The sequence below is a fragment of the Ciconia boyciana genome, chromosome 10 (assembly GCF_034638445.1).
Source record: "Ciconia boyciana chromosome 10, ASM3463844v1, whole genome shotgun sequence".
In the NCBI taxonomy this organism is placed as follows: Eukaryota; Metazoa; Chordata; class Aves; order Ciconiiformes; family Ciconiidae; genus Ciconia; species Ciconia boyciana.
In genome coordinates this window covers 8,986,381-9,005,466 of record NC_132943.1, presented here as the reverse complement: position 1 = coordinate 9,005,466, position 19,086 = coordinate 8,986,381, and the positions used below count along the sequence as shown (strand labels likewise).

At 37.5% G+C, this 19,086-nt stretch overlaps 1 protein-coding gene across 18 annotated transcripts in view; it reads right to left on the bottom strand.

The window, feature by feature from the left end:
- The window catches only part of NCKAP5 (NCK associated protein 5), a 400,045-nt gene that overhangs the window by 65,346 nt on the left and 315,613 nt on the right, over positions 1-19,086 (bottom strand). For all 18 annotated transcript variants that reach the window (XR_012044260.1, XR_012044259.1, XR_012044258.1 and 15 more), the window contains 2 exons: positions 4,017-4,121; positions 728-919 (listed from right to left, as the gene is read on the bottom strand). Coding sequence is in view for 14 of the 18 variants with exons in the window: in XM_072873993.1 (XP_072730094.1) it covers positions 728-919; positions 4,017-4,121 (297 nt within the window). In the remaining 4 variants the exon portion in view is untranslated. The remainder of the gene's footprint in view (positions 1-727; positions 920-4,016; positions 4,122-19,086) is intronic.

The following is a 19,086-nucleotide window of genomic DNA, read 5'->3' as shown; positions in this document are numbered from 1 at the left end:
TGGGCATGACACCATATGGTATGGAAAAGCCCTTTGGCCAGCTGGGGTCAGCTGTCCTGGCTGTGCCCCCTCCCAGCTTCTGGTGCACCTGGCAGAGCAGGGGAAGCTGAAAAGTCCTTGACCAGTGTCAGCACTGCCCAGCGACAACCAAAACATCAGTGTGTTATCAACATTACTCTGGTACTAAATCCAAAACACAGCACTATTCCAGCTACTAGAAAGAAAATTAACTCCATCCTGAAATCAGGACATACTCATAAGTGCTGTTAATAAAAAGTGTTACCATTTTAGTAAAGAGATTTAGGAGTCGCATAGGGCATTGCATTTCATCCATTGCTATTAATAGCAATGTTCTTTTTTAATAAAGAATTTCACAGTGGTGTGAAGGCTGCAGTGCATTTAAAACCTGTAGGAAGAACAATACGAATGGAAGGATTAAGATAAAGAAGAAGAACAATTTGGACTGTGAAAGACAGAAGAAATGTCAGAATAAATGAGGAAAGTGTGAGCAAATTGGAGTGATAAAGGAATTGTTAAAAAAAAATTAAAAGGGGGGAGAGTGAGAGGGAGGGAGACATGGGAGAGAATCCTTACTAAGTTTACTGACAACTGTTTTAAATATAAAAGACAGAAGACAATGAAAAAAATTCTGAAATAGGCAGCTTTTCAATTAATCTTGTTTCAGATTAATTTAAGCTAATAAATGAAGAAAATCAATTTGATTTACCCTTTTGCTGCATGTCTTTCCATCATTCCAAGTGTAGGAGGAACCACTGGAATATTCACTGCAAGCACTTGAGAGGGAGAGTTCACTGCTACTGCAGCTGCTCCGGGGATACAGTCGGCTAGGACCTGTCATGTTTAATTGACTCTGGCATTTCAAGACAGGTATACTGGATTTCACATTCTGCTGGCATTCCTAAAATATGAGAAGAAACAGAAATATCTTATGGGTGGAAAAAGATCATTTAACTTCCCCTTGATTAGGAAGGACAAAGAAAAAGCAAGTAAGCTATTTACACCTTCCTGTTACGCCATTAGCATCTGGTGAATTTAATACAGAGAAGTAAATTAAAAATTGCTAACGTTTTCATTTGTCGGGGGAAAAATCCACAATACTCCATGTTTTCTTCTTTATTCTTGAACCAGTATTCTACTCTTCTTTTGCTAAGGATTATTCTGAGTCTATTTGAATTATGCTTTGTACATAAGCAGCGTGCTCCAGTAAGATACAGAAAACAAAGTTATAAGAATACAAGTACATCTTGACAACTGCATTATAGCCCTACAATGTAACAGATGAGGCTGTACATCTTGGACAAGGTAAATTAATTTAGTATCCCAACCAGAATGTCCACTGAGAATGGAATCTCTCCATTACAGTCTAATTTTGGTTTCCTATCTAGTTCAAAGCTTTGTCTAAGAAACTCTCTGACGTAGGACAATCCATCTTTGTGTCGCTTGCAGACAGCTGAAGCCTCTTGCTTATGCAATTTATTGACACTTTATGGCTGCCTTTAGTACTTGTGTAGTTATCGCCCCTCTCCAAATGCAATTTCAGCTGACTGTGACTAAGTGCCAGCTTTGAGGAAGAGAGTAATGAAGAGCAGATAGCACTTTAGGTAAAATATTAAACCTCTGTAGGAGTATCTAGGATGCCTTTAATTTGTTTTCAAACTAATACTCTTGTGCTTAACAGTGTTAGAGCTTCTTTAATGTTAAGTGCCTGCACCGTTCTGTTATGCTATTCTCCAGTTTCCTTACAGAATCAGACATCTTCTTAATTACCAGGAACACCAGACAGAGTGACATGACTCTGTTTCATAAAACTTTGCTTTGGATTTCATTAAGGCAAGCTCAAACAATATTTATTGATTTTTGTATGTAGATATACCCCAAATTAATTTTGCTTAGATGAAAATTTTACCTTTATATTCAGGAAGACACAAGAAATCTAAAGTTATTGAATCCACAAAACACTTATCAAAACTGTATATGCAGTAAACACAGCTTCTTCATGCAAATCTCTGGAAAACTGCTCAGTTTGTAGGCACTTCACATACACTAACATGCTTGTTGGCCTTCTGTTAATTTCTTCCATTTATTCTCCCAGGTCCTCCCATTTATTACCACTAGGGTTGAACCTTTTTTCAGTTAAATGGGAGAGAGCAGAATTTTTACTGCTGAGGAGTTCATCAGTACAGCTGTTCATTGCTCAACTGACATAATAATGTTCTGTTTTTGACAAACGTAACTACAGGGCAAATCATTATTCTCTGTCACAGGCAAAACCTATGAATGGGAAAATCATTTAGAGGTAGCAAGAGCACATTTCATCTCTGGGAGTTATTGGTACATGTTCTCCTAGGAAGTCAAATGGATGCAGGAGGAATAGCCTTTAAATCCACTGGCTCTGGGAAGAATACATCTTTCAGCATCAGAGGCAGGCTGATGCCTGTGTTTTTGGCTCTGAAACAGACTTTCTCGCTTTGTTGAGACAAATTACTCTTTATATCTGACATCGTGGTTCCCATGGGAGACCCTCTCTCATCAGCTTCCTCAGCTATGACGGCGTAATTCCCTGTGAGGTTGGCTGTAGAGAGGCCAATGGCAGCATCTGCTTGTTCTGGCTATTTTGTTGCCTTTCAGCTGTGGCATTGGGAAAATAATGTCATGTCAAATTTCTGCCCTTTATACTAGGCTATGTCCCAGTCATCACAGCATTTAAGGGAAGGATGCCTGTAAAATCCTTTCCTATAAGAACCTCCTGTAAGAGAAAAGAGGAGATCACAGCATACTGACAAGTACTGCCTTCCCTCCCTGTCATCTTCAGCTAGTCTGAGAGCCTTTCCAGGAGAAAGGTGTTTGGTCCTACAGTTTTAGCAATGGAGATATCTAAGCAAAGCAAAAGAACAGTATATTACTGTAATAATCTTTATTGTTTAAGAGATGAGAAAATGTGCAAAAAATACCATGCCATTAAAGATTCTGAAGTAGGATATCTGCCCAATTTCTAGATTGCATTCAGATCACTAAGGAGAGAGTGGAATTTTCTTCCTCAATTTACCTTTATTCTCTAAATTATGAGAGAAAGTACTTTGAATAGTATGTTTATGATGCATTAATTAAATACATTTAACTTGCATATGGGTCTATTAACTGACATGGTGAAATTTTAATTTTTTGTAATCATGACTCTTAAGTCATTACCTTTAATGAAATTAGAGTAAAAAGGCCTGAATGTAGTATTACAATTTAAATACATAATTTTTGCTAGAAATCACATAAAATCAAAAGAATCAGACTATTAAAGACATAAAACTCTATATTAGAAAAACCTAACCTGAAGGCTTAATTACATATAATGCAAAGGGTCATTAGCATTTTTGTGAACCTTTGAAACAATGCCTTTCCATTAAAGTATGTATTACAAAGGAGATTACATTTTTGTTGACACTACTATACTTCAAGATCAAAGGCACACACAGGTTCAGTGTTCTGTTCTTGTCCTCTTTGTTTCCCTCTGTCTTTATGTGACTTTTGTTTTTTAAGCTACTTTTCTCTTTGACAATGAAACATGAAAGCCACACTGGCTAATGTTTTGCCAAATAAGCACAAAGCTAACCCCATCTGAAAAAAAAAATGCAGAGCCCATGAATTTTTAAAAGTTCATACATAATATATCATAAAAGTAGGATGAATAATACGGTGTATGGGCTTTAATAAAAAGCTCCTTGACCATTTCTCAGAGATTCTGAGATGTAATCAATACCCAAAAAGGTATCTTGGGGACATTGCTAAGATTTACGCTTTTTTGCACAGAGTGACACTATCTGCTTACTATATCAACTGAGGACACAATATTGAATTTCAGAGAACAGAAGGAAGAAGAAGTATTGCTATCTGCCTCAACAGTGTTTCAATTCAGAGATCAGCTTTACGGCTCATCCCTGACATCAGACTTCAGAGGCGAAAAGGAGGGTTCCAAATGAGGGGTACAAAGCACAAAAACTCACGTGAATCTGAGCATCAGCGGTTCGAGATTGCATCAGGCTTCTGTTTCGTTCTACTTCTGAAAGCAAATCCCCAGATGAGAGGTCTAAGATGCGTGAATGGAGTTTCTGGGCGGGGGGCAGAAGGGAATGAGCAAAGCATAAGCATTTGTCAAATATGCAGCAGATCAGCATTTTTAAAATTCCAAACTCTGTTAAATTTAAAGGGAAATGAAGACCCCGAGGTAAAAGAAGATTTGTTCTAATTTCAAATGTTGCTGTTTGTGCTTACTTTGTGCAAGACTTCCTGTCTGCAGAACAGATCATTCTTCATCCAAAACAAACTCTACTTTTTCTTCTAGTCACTGTTTTGCAACTTATCATTACTACACATGCAACAATGACAAATGAACGCGAGTCCCACCATTATCCATAGAGTTTGACAGGTTTCAGGAAAAAAGCATAAAAATGAACTACAAAATTAACATTTATAAATCAGTCAACGTGTTAATGTTGTTTTATTTACGAGCTGTTACACCTTGAGTGAATGATTGCAAAAGTGACCCTATTTTTAAACAGCATTGATCTGCTGAAGGCCTCCCTTGCACACATTTTAACTCAAAGTCATTAATGTCATCTGCTAGGAACAATTAATGTGAATAGAAAATAATTGCATCAGGGAACTAGGGACTCAGAGGATTTTGTGCATTAATATTCACATGCTGTTCGATTATACACACAGTTCTTTTTTCAGTTTTGCTTGGAAGGATGGCTAAGCTTGTGCCTTTTCCTCCATGTTCACCTGTATACTAATTACTAAGGCTTTCAGTGTGCATTAAGTCTGATTTGTTTTAATTGCAGTTTCAATAAAATCCATGATTTATGTGAATGCCTTGGCCGATGACTTCAAAAGAAGAAATATCTGCAGTCCTGTCAGTCATTGGACCAACATTTCATGTAACAGGCAGTACGGATCTGACTCACAGTCCACTGAAATCAATGAAAAAGGACTTAAAAAAAAAAACCAAACAAAAGGACTTTGGATCAAGCTCTTTTCATTTCCCCATTAATTCTCCAGGCTTGCAACCTGAGAGACCACATCTACCCCCTCCTCAGCACCGGGGTGCTCAGCTTGGAGGCACAAATGGTGCCAACCCTGCCAAGCCGCTTTGCCAGGGGGACTCTGTAAAGGATGCAAACCATGGAGACTTGTTGAGGCTGCATGAGTGGCCCATCACCCAGTCCATCCAAAAAGCCTGGTCAAAGACAGAAAAAGAATCTGTAGCCACAAAAGCCGTTCCACACTGTGCAGTAGTAGTAATGGTGTCCTGGTTTTGGCTGGGATAGAGTTAATTTTCTTCCTAGTAGCTGGTATAGTGCTGTGTTTTGGATTTAGTACGAGAATAATATTGATAACACACTGATGTTTTAGTTGTTGCTAAGTAATGTTTACACTTAGTTGTTGCTAAGTAATGTTCCAGCTTCCCATGCTCTGCCAGACGCACAAGAAACTGGGAGGGGGCACAGCCAAGATAGTTGATCCAAACTGGCCAAAGGGCTATTCCATACCGTATGGCATCATGCTCAGTATAGAAACTGGGGGGAGTTGGCCAAGGGGCAGTGATCGCTGCTCAGGGACTGGCTGGGCATCAGCCGGCGGGTGGTAAGCGGTTGTATCACTGCTTTTTTTTTTCCTGGGTTTTGTTCCTCTCTCGCTCTCTTGCTTTCCTTCTCATTACAATTTATTATTATTTCTTTTTTGTTGTTCCAATTATTAAACTGTTCTTATCTCAACCCACGAGTTTTCTTTCTTTTGCTCTTCCGATTTTCTCCCCCATCCCACCAGGGCGGGAGGGTGAGCGGGTGGCTGGGTGGTGCTTAATTGCTGACTGGGCCTAAACCACAACAAATGGCAAGACAGTTCTTTGCAGGGCCTTGAAACATCAGTCATGCAGTACCTTATGCCCAGCTACTCCCCAGCCCGCCCTCCCAGTACCCACTGCAGAAATTCATCTGCTAGAGAACAAAGCAGGTGGCCATTCCTACAGCTTGTGTTATCTGCATGCTGTGCTTCAGGCATCTATTCCAGACAATTTAGCAATTTTTTTTAAAAGCTACTAATTATAACTTTGGGAGTAATTTCTCAAGAGTTACTTATTCATCTAGGTTTCTTCAGGAGGTACTGTTGCAGACAGATTATGGAAAATGTTTTCAATGATCAATGTTCTGTATAAACATATTTTGTTCAATATATTGTTCAATAGATTAAAATGCTACAAGCACTTAGTATCCAATATACTTTTCATTATAAATATGAACTACCTCCAGGCTATGTGTTTTTTAACATCAGTGATGCCTATCGCCTAGTTATTCAACGTGCACCTTTTAAAGTGTTATTACTAGAGTACTGTCAGGTGTTTGTTCAAGATTTAAGCTCCAGGTAAAATGCCTTCCCAAACTCACAGATCTACTGACTTAATACGCGTGTTATTCTTAACAATAATTCCAATGGCATCGTTGAACCACCAGAGAATTCCACTGTTTTCAGAACCAGGAGTCACCGATGTTATGAACAAGTGGTGTACTTGCTCTTTCCAAAGGAATTACTTTCTCCAGTGAAACCTGTCACGTCATTTTTGCTTCCAGAGATATTTTAGCGGAAGTTACTATAGCCAGATCTGTGCATTAGAGATGATGACTGAGGACATCTGAGATGGATGAACATTTGAACTTGAACATTTATTTTCCCAGAAAAAAGCATCCTAGAAATGGTGCTATAGGAATTTTACTGTTGTAAAACTGTCTTCCCATTTTTCCAGCAAGGCATTTTAAATACTTCATTATTTAAATGGGAACATATATGCATCTCAGTAAGGGAAGCTAAATATACCCCTATAATGTCATCCAGTGAAATTTAGTGTGTTGCTGTTATTGTCCATATCAGACATAAGAGCAGAGATCAGCCCAATTGGAACAGGCAGAAAACAGAAATAATTTTTGGCCAGTGATAAGACATAGCCCAGCAGAGCATGCTGTAAATGGCTCGGAGTTATGGGGGTCACTCCACACTGGCTCAGTGACCAGAAGGGCTGGGCTGCACATGGGTCACACTATGTTTGAATCACCTTTGCCAATGTTTAACTCTATGACTCTATAAAACTATAATGACAAAGGTGAATCAGCAGACTAAAATGATTAACAAAGAGGGAAAGTGTGTTCTCAAGATGTATAATGTGATTATATTTCTGTATCAAACAAAAGATCATCACATTGGGAATATTCCCCCACACACATATGCAAATAAACTAACAGACACACGGCCAGCACAATGACTAGCATTAACAAACAGCATAACAAAGTTTGAGATCATTAATTAAATATAGTCACACAGCACTGAAGCAAGTCATCCAATTACAAAAGAAAAATGATAAGAAAATTGTTTTTCTTTAATTTATTTTTTCTTTTTCCTTCTCCATTTTCTAATTAAAAAATGGGAAAAACTCTACTATTTGTTAAAAAAACTCATTAATGATCCATTCAAAATCAAGTAACAGATTGTGCTAACTATGTATCTTGATTTTGATTTCTTCTCAGATATGCAAAATGTACTGTGTCCTTTATGGTTATTTTCAGATGACTGTCACATAACTAGATCAAGGAGTTACTGCTGCCTGGAAAATTGTACAATATTAAAATCACTGTTGATGCTATCATGATGCAATGCAACAAAAGGTAGACCACAGCACAGAATGACTTCCAGAGAAAAGATCACATCAGTTTAAATTAATACTTAAATATGAAACTGAAGAGTTACAACTATAAATCCAAGTCACCTGCCCCATTTGTTGGTGCCCTATATAATGACAAGGGGAAACCGGGCAGTATTTGTACTTGGTGGGGAATGTCTGGGCCCCTCTGAACACAGGAAACCATCAGGAGCACTGGACTGCAGAACAGAAAACCCTTATGGAATTGCATACAGTATAGGCTGGGCCAACTTGCTTGGAAATTACCCTGTACTGAGTACTGCCAGGGCAGGTGCAGACTAAAAAGTTCATAGCATCTTAGCTAGACTAGACCCATGTCTCTACAGAAGTAGGGTGCTGAGAGGTACAGAGGCCAGGGCAGAGCAGAAAGGGCCTCTCTGTGGCTGCCTGTGACCAGCAGCAGAAAAGCTCCTCCTTCACCTGTGAGATTGATGCAGAAAAGGCTGTGCCCTTTGTGGCTCAATGTCAAGATTAACTCCTGTAACCCACATAAAAAATAAAAACAAAGTAATTGATAATTTAGGTGGAAACCTATTATATCAAGTGCAATAGGAAATACAATTATCTGGCAGGCAGATAACCAATCCATCAAATAGTAGGCCAGTTCCCCCTCCCTGCAGCAGCATCCTTATTAAGGCTTTCTAGGAAGATAAAAGAAGGCTACTACCTGCTGGCATGAGGCAATATTACACAGAGACTCCCCTAACTATTGTGCCTCTTGACTGTATCTGTGCAGAATACCTATCAGTTCCCATCTCCTTTTCGAAACGTCTAATGGCCTGCAGCATTGCCAGAACAATTTTCAATGAATTATGCCAAACTGTACACGGCTCTCCAATATTGGATGAGTTAATTGCTATTAAATCAATTGGCTTATGCTTTTCTCACATGAGCCAAAGTCTACCATTCACAAGAAAGAAATTCTCTCTCTAGGTTCTAAGGAGACATTTTCATCCTGGTGCTCCGTGCCAGAGCTGTAAATGCTTCTTTGGTGCGCGTGGCCTCCTCCCATCTCTGCTGTTACCTGGGGCATCACAAACCTGCACAGGCATACTCTGGCCTGCTCCCCTATATAACCTGACCATTGTAATTGGACTGGCAGGGAATACCTTTTCTGCAGCCTTCACGCAACTCATTTTTAATACTTCTTCGCACAAAGATTCCCCTCAAGTCCACAGGCAGCAACACCACCGCTCCAATTCTACCCCTGTTGTACTAAAGGAGTTAAGTCTTAGTAATTCCATCAAAAACATGCAAAAAATGTGCAACACAAGAAGAGTGCTGATATGGTGATCTCTTTACAAGTGTGATAGAGGCTCATGAAAGACAAGAGATCTTTCTAGCTGACTTTTTTTTCACAATCTTCTGACCTGTCTCACTCTTCCTGTTCCCTTGTTCATCTTTAACTGTCATATCCACCAGAAGCAGAGTGCAGCTATGAATTAATCACATCTAGGATGAGCTTTAGTTTCAAAGTTCTTACAGAAATAGTACTCTATACTACATTTCCATTATACCATAGAAGATAGCAGACCAAAGAAAGAAAAAAATATGATTAGGTATGCAATTTACATAGTATTAGTTTATGCAGAAATATAATCTGTTGTGAAACTAAATCTTGATTTTTTTAGTCCTTAGATATATTGCAGAGGGGATGTTCAGCTGGAGATGAGAGAACATCCTTCACCTATTCCATCAGAAGTTACCTAGATCAAGAACATGCACTATTCAAAGTATGAAGTGTGAACTTCTCATACACTAAATACTCTGAAATAAAGGAGAAAGTTAAGTATAAGGAAAAAAATAATAAAACCTCTGAATGTAGAAATAGATTTTGCTTTTAGACAAATCAGACTTGGTAATACATATGCTTTTAACATATGGCAATTCTGCTTTCTAAAGAGAGCAGAACAAGTGGTTGTCAACATAAACCAGCCAAATATGAAGCACAAGTGAAAGCTGCAAAAAGATGCTTCCATTTTATTTCATTCTAATAATCACTAACATATAAATTGTACTTGCAATTGTATACTGTGGACAGACAGCAATGCCTGATGGTTTATTGCATATAATTGATGTAATGAAAATAAAATTATAATAATTTTTCCAGCTCTTGGAAGTTATATATTTAAAAGAAAATTCAGAATTATGTCCTAATTTCCTACTACTCACTTCCTATAAACAGAAATTCATGGCCATCACTGTTTAACTTTGTAGTAAAAGAAAATTATTATTTCCATTTTCACAGTTTATAATGGCAATAGCAATTGTCATACTGAGCACTTTCCACTAGTTAACAGCTTGGTTAGGAACTTGCCTTCATCTTTCCAGCTGCTTACTGCATGTGAAGAAAGGCAGCTTCCCAGCAGAGTTCTTGTGCATGGTATATGCCATCCCAGATTACTTTTTATACTTATATCCTTTAGGGTAATTTCAAGGACACTTCACTGTGGAAATAGCCATGCTTTTTTCCTTCTAATTCTCTAATAATTTGCTTTGCAATCATCATTTATCCTAACAGTGTGAAGTTACTTCTGACTGTGGCTATTTCTTATAAATATTTTAGACTAACATGAAGTCTGGCATTATGGTGGTTCAGCTGCAGAATACAGTGTGTCTTTAAGAAGCGTTCCTGTCCTTTTTACCACTTTTCAGCAGTACTTTTACATGAAATAAGGTCCCCCATCCACAATCATATTCTTGTATTTCTGCCCAGAAGTAAACAGTTAATAATGTGATTTTTGGTGCCAGTTCTGGGAATGAAACATGGCCTTATCTTATAAGCTACATAGAAACATCCATATAGGTGTATGTCTCTCTAGATTTTCACAAGTGTGTGTTAAAAAGAGACCAAGCTTTAAAGGATGAGGAAATAAGAAAACAACTGTTATTCCTAGGGGGAAACAAAAAAAAATATTAAACCCCAGCATTTTCAAAGGAAGAAACACTACGTTCAGATACTAACTTTTCTTGCTCTCAGCATTAGGGTAGCATCCTGAGTCCATGTTCACATTAACATAACAGCTCAATAATTCTATGCTTCTGGATTTATATCTTCTCTTTATAAAATCTGTTACATGTTTACAGGTAAAACATACAGGTTTGACTATATGAGATTATTTTGCAACAAATATTTAGACTCATATTTTCACTTGTACATATAGCAAACACGACCAATCAATCGGTACCTGTGCACCAAAATTTTGCATCAACAAGCAGCCACGGAAAAGCTAAGTATCAGTGAAGCATAGGAGCAACTAGGGGTCCACTGCAGCTCTGTTCTGGCCCTGTTCTTTTGCTGCAGAACATTCCCTAGAGAAAGTGAATAAAGCTCTGCAATATGGGTAACAGGAATTTGTCACAGGAGATACCTAGGAGAACACGTGATATGGAGTCAAGTTGTCAAGTAAATCCTTTCTCCTACTGTTGGGCCATGTTTAACCATGTACAGGATTGGGGCTAAAACTGGAGTGGGAAACTAACAGCCTTTGACCGTTTAAAATACTCCTCCCTTCCCCTAACTAATTATATGCTTATCACTTCTTCGATGTCTAGAAGCTATTAATACACCTCTGTTCAGGCAAGCACATATAAATTCTGACTGTAAAGCTAATGCATCAGACTATGCTATTTTTTCTATTTCTCTGTTGCTACAGGCAGCGTTTCTAACAGACCAAGCTGTTAATGAAGATACTTGCTATTTGGCACAAGCATGTAACATGGAAGGTTATACAGCTCAGCCTGAAACTGGCAGAGCAACTCCGAAGTCTTATACCCCATGGTATTTAGTATGAACATATATGTTGTCTTTCATATTTAATATTCTGTTCTTTCTTAAGGTCTGTCTGACAGGTTAACTAAAATTAGTTTCCCTATATGTTGCTGCTGTGGTTCTCAACAGCTGTATTGCAGGAGACTTACCACTATAGCTGGTTGGATTTATTTTTGGTGGAAGGAGCGTGTTAATACACAGTAAGTGAACCCCAGGATAACTGTCACAGTGGTATGAGCAGGCAGTTGGAGACTTATTTATTGGTCTTACCTACAGCTGTGCAAAATACAGGAAACAATCACAAACTTGCGGTATTGCTCAGTGGTAACAAGGGGAAGAGTTATACATAAAATGAATACTAAACTGATTAACTGTAAAATACATTTCAGTAAGCTAAATCATTTCTTAGTACAAAAAAAGGAAGTTTCCAGCTATTCCAGAAATTTCAAGTCAAGTGGATTTGAATTTTCCATTAATCTAATAAAAATACTTCCACGGAAGTTCTAATTTGATATTTTCCATTTGTTTTGGGTTTTTTTTCCCTCCAGTAGGCTGACTTTGCTAAAAAACCTAGAAGCCTGGTGATACAGAAGATGCTAGACTCTAAATTCAAACCCAGTATTACAGTGGTTTGTCAGTTTTGCTGGTAAATTCTCCAGGCGAGTTTACTGCGACTTAACTGACAACATCCAAGACAAAGTACAAGGGTATGATATTACAAACATTTGTATGGAAGATTAGGGTGCTAAAACTACATCAGAAAATCCTGTTAACAAGGCAAATCCAGCACAAAAAATGAAACAAAGGTTTCACTTGCATCTGCTTCAGATTTTCCAGGTTTGCTGCTCTCCATTATTATCAAGCCATCCAGAGATGGCAAAAACCAGTGAATAAGATTCCAAAGTAACTCAGAAGGTTGGAAAGTTATATCCTAGGGTATAAATTGGGAGGTATTAAGCAGACATTTGATGCATAAACATAAATAACATAATCTCTCTGTATTCTTCAGAGAGTTGACAACATTAACGTAAGCCTAAAATTACTCCTGTTCCAAATCCCTTAGTTTTATTAATTTTTATAAACTGCTTTAAATAAAAGTTATATTGAAAGACACAAAGTAATCCTCTCTGATCCTAGTTTTCATTTTATAAATCTATCAGTGTTTTCAAGCTCTGAGACTCCAAAGTGTTAGTTCTCATTTTAATAGCACTACGGTAGGAGTCTGTAAATATTGCAGTAATAATAAAATGAGCTAATTTAATTTCTTAGGAAAATGCATGTATAAAGTTCCCTGTGGTTTGTAATTACTGTAAAGTCAACAGTTTACAACAATGACCCGGTAATCAGCTAGTCAGAATGTAAATAATTAATGAAATGAATGTTTTCAGTGAGCTTGCTCATGGAAGACTCCTTGGAGTATGATAAAACAGCAGTTTTGTGAGAATAGTATTGTAGTAGAGTCGAGCCTCTTATTAAGTACATATTTGTATTTTGTTTCTTATTAATTTGGTACAAAACAGTAAATGCTTTTTGTAAATACCTTTCTATTGACTAATACTAACTAATACGTTAATTCCACTTTCCTAAATGAGTGCCAACATCACACAGGTGCTGTGAACTATGGAAACATCAAAGAGTGAAAGGCAGAATCTTGCACATCCTGACACCTTCTCTTGTTACATTGCTCACAAACAAAACCATTTTTTCTTAACATTCCAGCATGGTCAGAATCAGTCTAGGAAACAACTTTATACTGAACTCCTGTGACAAGGAAGAACTATACCATTAATCTTTTATGGCATGCCCTACACATGCTATCTATGCTTTAGCAGTAAAAAGCTAGGCTGGTTTTTATTATTTCACTGTATTTAAGAAACGCTTTAACATGAAAACAGAGATGAAAAGTACTGATGTTTCAGTCTCACTTACACAACAGGCATTGCATTATCAATCATTATCTCATTAAATGCTACTCACTAATTTCAACACAGTGCTAAATTGCTGATACTATGACAGTAAGCAATATTCCTGGTAGCACAACATAATTTTGGTCTTTGTCTTTGTGATTCCTACAGTTTAAAATTCATTTTCACATTCACTTTCTGACTATGCCCCAAAATCATCTAAAGGAATTAGGCAGACCTCAGTACGATCTTGTTATTGACATTTATGTTGATCGATGTTGGCTCTTACAGAATTGGAATCTACAGATCAATTCCCTTATTAGATTCATTCTCAGTGCTGCCATGATCATTTTATCACAGAAGCTGCTGCCATGAAATGCTGCTTTATCACTTTATAATGGGATAAGCTGAAGCTCTCCTCTAGCATATAGCTGGAAATGAAAACTGTCTGAACTCTAAATATTTCTCTCACAGATTTTCAAAAATATCCTTATTAACTGCATATGTCTATTTTAGAAGCTATCTTAAACTCAATTTACCTAACCGGTAATAATTTTTGCCCACAAGAAAATTCCAGTTCTCAGGGTGATAAAAAAAAAAAAGGCTAACACTGGAGACTGCCCTGGATCTATTAATCACTTTCTTCCTGCTGAGTCTGTGAGTCAGATGATAGAAAAAAATGAGGCTAAGGATGAAGATATGACAGAAAAAACAAAATGGTCTCAGGAATGGTAAGTAGTATTATGTGAACACACAAACACACACGCAAACACTCAAAAAGCACACAGAACAAACACATACACAAGGTTTGTCGCAAGTGTTTTATCTGGTTTTGAAAATATGCAGGGCCATGGTATTTTTGTAAGAGTGGTGTTACAGCTCCTGTTGAGAGAGAAGTTCATCACATTAATTTAAATCTCCGATAAAATAAATTAGCTTTTTTATTGCCAGGTTGAACTGCGGGGCTATGATTGTTATGTATTGCTACAATCTAAGTCTTAATGGCATTTTAGCCCTGTGGTGGTCAAACAGAAACCATTTCAAACCTTCTAAAGGCTATTAAAACATGTGCAGATGTCTGGAAAATTAATACTATTATCTAACTCTAACCTTTTGCCTGTAGGAGGAAAAGGAGAGAGAAGGCTCAGGGAAGATGTTTTAGATCAATACATGGCAACAGAGGAGGGTAAGCACTGTTTCACACGGAAGTTCATTGGCTGTGAACAGGTGATTCAAGTGAGCAGATCCATCTTTATTTGGATTTCATTGAAATCATTCATTTACTCAGAAAATAATTTGAGAGAGATGAGCATCATTTTTACAGTCCTTCCTCACTGCTGTTTCCAAGGTCCAGCAAGCTAGACACTGGAAATGTTCATTAATTTAAATGACAAGAGCACAAATTTGTCAAGGTTAATGTGGAACAAGCCATATTTTGCTTGCCTCAGTATTATGCATTTAAAAGGCTTCTCCATCCCTCTACCCTCTTTTTTTTTTTGTGTAATATTGTCAAAATGTCACATGGACTGAAAGGAGTTTAAAAGTAGGAGGAGGATTTCAAGAAATACTTTTATCATTAGTTTAAGGCTTTTACATACATATTTTCCCCCAACTCTAAGGCATTGGTTTTGGCTCTGACAGAATAATTTCAAATAAAGAGAGACTTTTTAAGAAGGTTTTCTTCAATATCTGGATACAAGGTACTTTATTCTATCCTTTTTCCTCAAAGCACTTACTTGAGCTATGGTTTAGAAAGAGTTAGTGGGCAGATTCCCAGCTGGTAAGAATTATTGTCTCCACTTCTTGTACTGAAATTAAAATAATTTCTGCCAGGTCAGGAATTGTCCCATAGACTTCCTAAACTTTTGCTGCTTTTCAGAAATAAAGCTTCTAGAGGGTCACAGTGTGTATGTGTTGTGGTATTTCATTCTTGAAAGTCTCAAATCTGACCACAGGATCTCCAAATGGCAGTTCAAGTTCTGCAACATTTATTCTGATATACAAAAATCATAGGGCTTGTGTGCAGGACAGAGCACAACCCTGTAGACCCGATGATCTGAATAAGCATCGCAAATCCTGGCTTCAGACCTCTGTAATTCCACTGACCTACTCCGGAGGGGTGAGAAACCGCAAAAGGATCTTGCAACCAGCCTGGCCGTGCAAGCCAAGAAATCTTAGTAAGGCTGAAACATAGGTGAGGTGGGAGAGCCAGTGCTGGTACCAACAAGGAGGGTGCACCATACTGGACAATATGAGCATACAGACCTGCACTGCCCATGTTCAACTGCATCTCGCTCCTATTGCTGTAGCCAGGAGGAATACCAGGAAACGCAAAACGAGAAATGTCAGTCATTGCTCTTGGGCCAAACAGTGCTCTTGCAAGGGACGGTACAGTGCTCTCTAAGCACTATTTAGGACCTGGACCAGCCTTGGGAGTGCCGGGCCCTGGCATACGATGACACTGAAGAGAGTCCCCTCTCCCGCCCTGCAGCCAGTACCAGAGGCAGCCTGCTCCCAGGCTTGAAGCAGCTGTGAGCTTTACCTCTAGCACAGATGGCCTAGAGCTGCAGACCTTTTCGGCAGCTGTCTGTGCTCAGAAGAAGTGATGCCAACATTTGATTAGGAATCTGTGCCCTTGTGAATTGATTGTTTTTTCATGGTAGATAAAAGCAGAGCTTAGGAGGTATTATGTAGGAATTTCAAAAGGGGTCAGCTCCCATTTTGGCACCAAATAAGTAGCCAGATTTTTAGAAGAGCTCAGCACAATGCCTGACACCAGAAAGTCTGGACCCGTGTGCATGAAGGACCTAAAGACCTAAATTAAAGGGTAATTCCATTTATTATTCCCCCATGAACTGGTGAAGACTAGTAACAGAGCTGCGAGTACCCATATTTCTAACTATTGTCAAGATCTCCTAAGGACCATTTAGTGGAATAAAAAGTGAGCCTTTAAAATACAGTGCTAATCTCTGATTCATGTTCACACTTGCAGTATCTATAATCCATAATAATTGTGCCTAGACCTGTGCCTGTGCCTGTATCTACTGTACAGGAAAAGTACACAAGGCTTGTTTAGAGAAAAAATGGAGTTAAGAATAAGTAATGGAAAACTTAAAAAAATAGATGGAGCATTTCTGCTTTTAAAATCTGATTGAATATAAAAATTTAGGATCAAAACACCACAAAATTAAGTAGTTCATCTCTGAAACTGTATACCAGAAAGATGAACTGAAGAGTGGGCGTATATTTGAGATTTTTAAAGCACTGATATTAATTCAAGATGCCATTACTTTGGCAGTCTGGTTTCCATACTTGTAATGCAGTAAGATGGAGTTTAATTCATAATGTTGAAGACGCCCTTGTAATGCACACAGGACACAGACAAATCACTGCTCCTCCTGCACCCAGACATTGGTTAGTGACTAATGAAACACATCTTGCTCACATCCAGAGGAAGAAAAGAGCACGAATGCAATCTAAAAATGCTAAAAATACTGAAAGAGTCAAGTCTGTCAATATCACATTGTTAAAGATTTAATGACAAAGGTAACTTTTCCTTTTAGCTTGTCCTTATCAAGAGAGATACCCAGATGGTAATTTAAGAGTTAAGGCACTAATGGACTCTTCAGTTTCACTGAGCATGTACGTGCTGATTTTATCTTGCAATACAGTATTTCACATTCTCAGCGAAGTCAACAGAGATTTAGTCAATAGTGTCATGGCCTTTGGATGAGGATTTGAATCTTACCAGTATCTAAACCATCATTAAAGAAGATAGGTCATTTGGGAAACAAAGGAGAGCATTAGTAAAATTCAATACTAAAAGATGGGGTTGGTTCAGTAGGTGTTTTATGATTCATTATGAATAGCATTTTATTCTAATTACCACCCCTTTCTTCTGTGTGCAGTATCCATAAGAGTATACAAAACATAGAAAGTATATCACAGGAAAATTAATTTTTTCATAGCAGATGGCAACAGAAAATACCTTTTGAGTAATCTTATGTGCTATAAACCACTTAGCATAATGTTAGTTTGATTCATTTGATGGAATGTATAATTTAAAATTGCTAGCAAATTACACTGACCTGATAGAATCTGAACAGCTTAAATGTTACCAACTACAGTACTTATTGGCACACCTATTTTTAAGTAAAAGAGCCATAATTCTATATTGCTTCATGTGTGCAAAGTACCACTACACTTAAAAAACAGTAACAAAACCACAGTTATAAAGTAAAATATAAATGAAGTTTTATATGTATTGAGTGTAATAACAGATGAAATTAATCCCTTATCTATTGTTATTTGTTTCATATACACACACTTTTGCAGTTATCCTTCATTTAAGTTTCAAAGTCTTAAGAAAACAAAAGTGAACTACATAATTAGCTTCATTAGTGCAATAAGAAGAAAATGACACATCTGTAATAATAATGGTTATATTTCTATACTGCTTTAGAATTTCAACAGATTCCCACTTTACCACAGCAAGAAGACAACCTGTAAATCTTTGAATAATTTAATTTTATGCATTCTTTTGGTATCTCATTTGGGAGTTATGGAGTGTGAAATATGCACCATGATGAGGAAACAATTATCTAGCACACCTGTCGTTTGTGCATATTGTATTTAAGCAGGGCTTGCAGTGGCTACTATTTTATTCCATTGTGAAATCCAAAATGGGGAGGTTTTCAAAGCTGACCTGATGACATGAACTTACACTTTTATATGTAACACGGGGCTTGTACCTACTACAGCACATACTGTGATAACATTAGAACAAATCCATGCTAATTTTTGCTATCAGAATGTCAGTGAGAAAGATTTTTCCATTTAGAAAGGAAACCTGAATGAATGACTCTTAACTTAAATACACAAAAATATATTAAAAAACCCCCTGTAAACTTCAAAACCAGAAACATCACACAAAAAAATGGATCTGTTGGTCACACAAAACATAAACACGAGTAACTCACAGAGTTTTCACAAGTTCACAATCTAGAATAAAGGCTGCCTCTAAGCAGCCTCCATACTTACACTTGACCATTTATGCAGGGATTTACATGGTAAGTTGCTAATATATCTTGCTAATACATTCAGCAAACGGGGCAGGCTGAAATAGCATCCAACAGGTTAAGCATTATTATAGGTTAAATATAACTGCATGGAATAAAAAAACCATATCTTTTTAATGCTTATTAGAAGTTTGAAGCACAGGGCAAGTTTGGAAAGGAATATAGCAATACTATTTCCTATTGTGGAACTCCTTCCTTTTTTCTTAAATTTATTCCCATACTGAATGTACACAATAATAGGAAAAACCATGAAAAACATTCTTGTACTTAATGAGTCTGCCCACATAGTTGCTTAGGGTTTCAAATGCCATATTGGATTCCTGCCGTCATCACTGATAATAAAAATCTATGCGTAAAATAAAGAGAACTCTATGGTTCACCCAGTGTCAGTTGCATATTTTTCTTTGTCTAAAAAATAGGCAGTAAAATCTTACTTTTGTTGTTAAGACCTGTCACATCAGTACAGCCCCACAGTTTTCTTGACACGTGCTTACTCTGAAAAACTGTCTTTGCTCTTCAGAACAATGCCTATATATTTCTTCAAAACTTAAAAAATATTGCTCTCATCAGTCA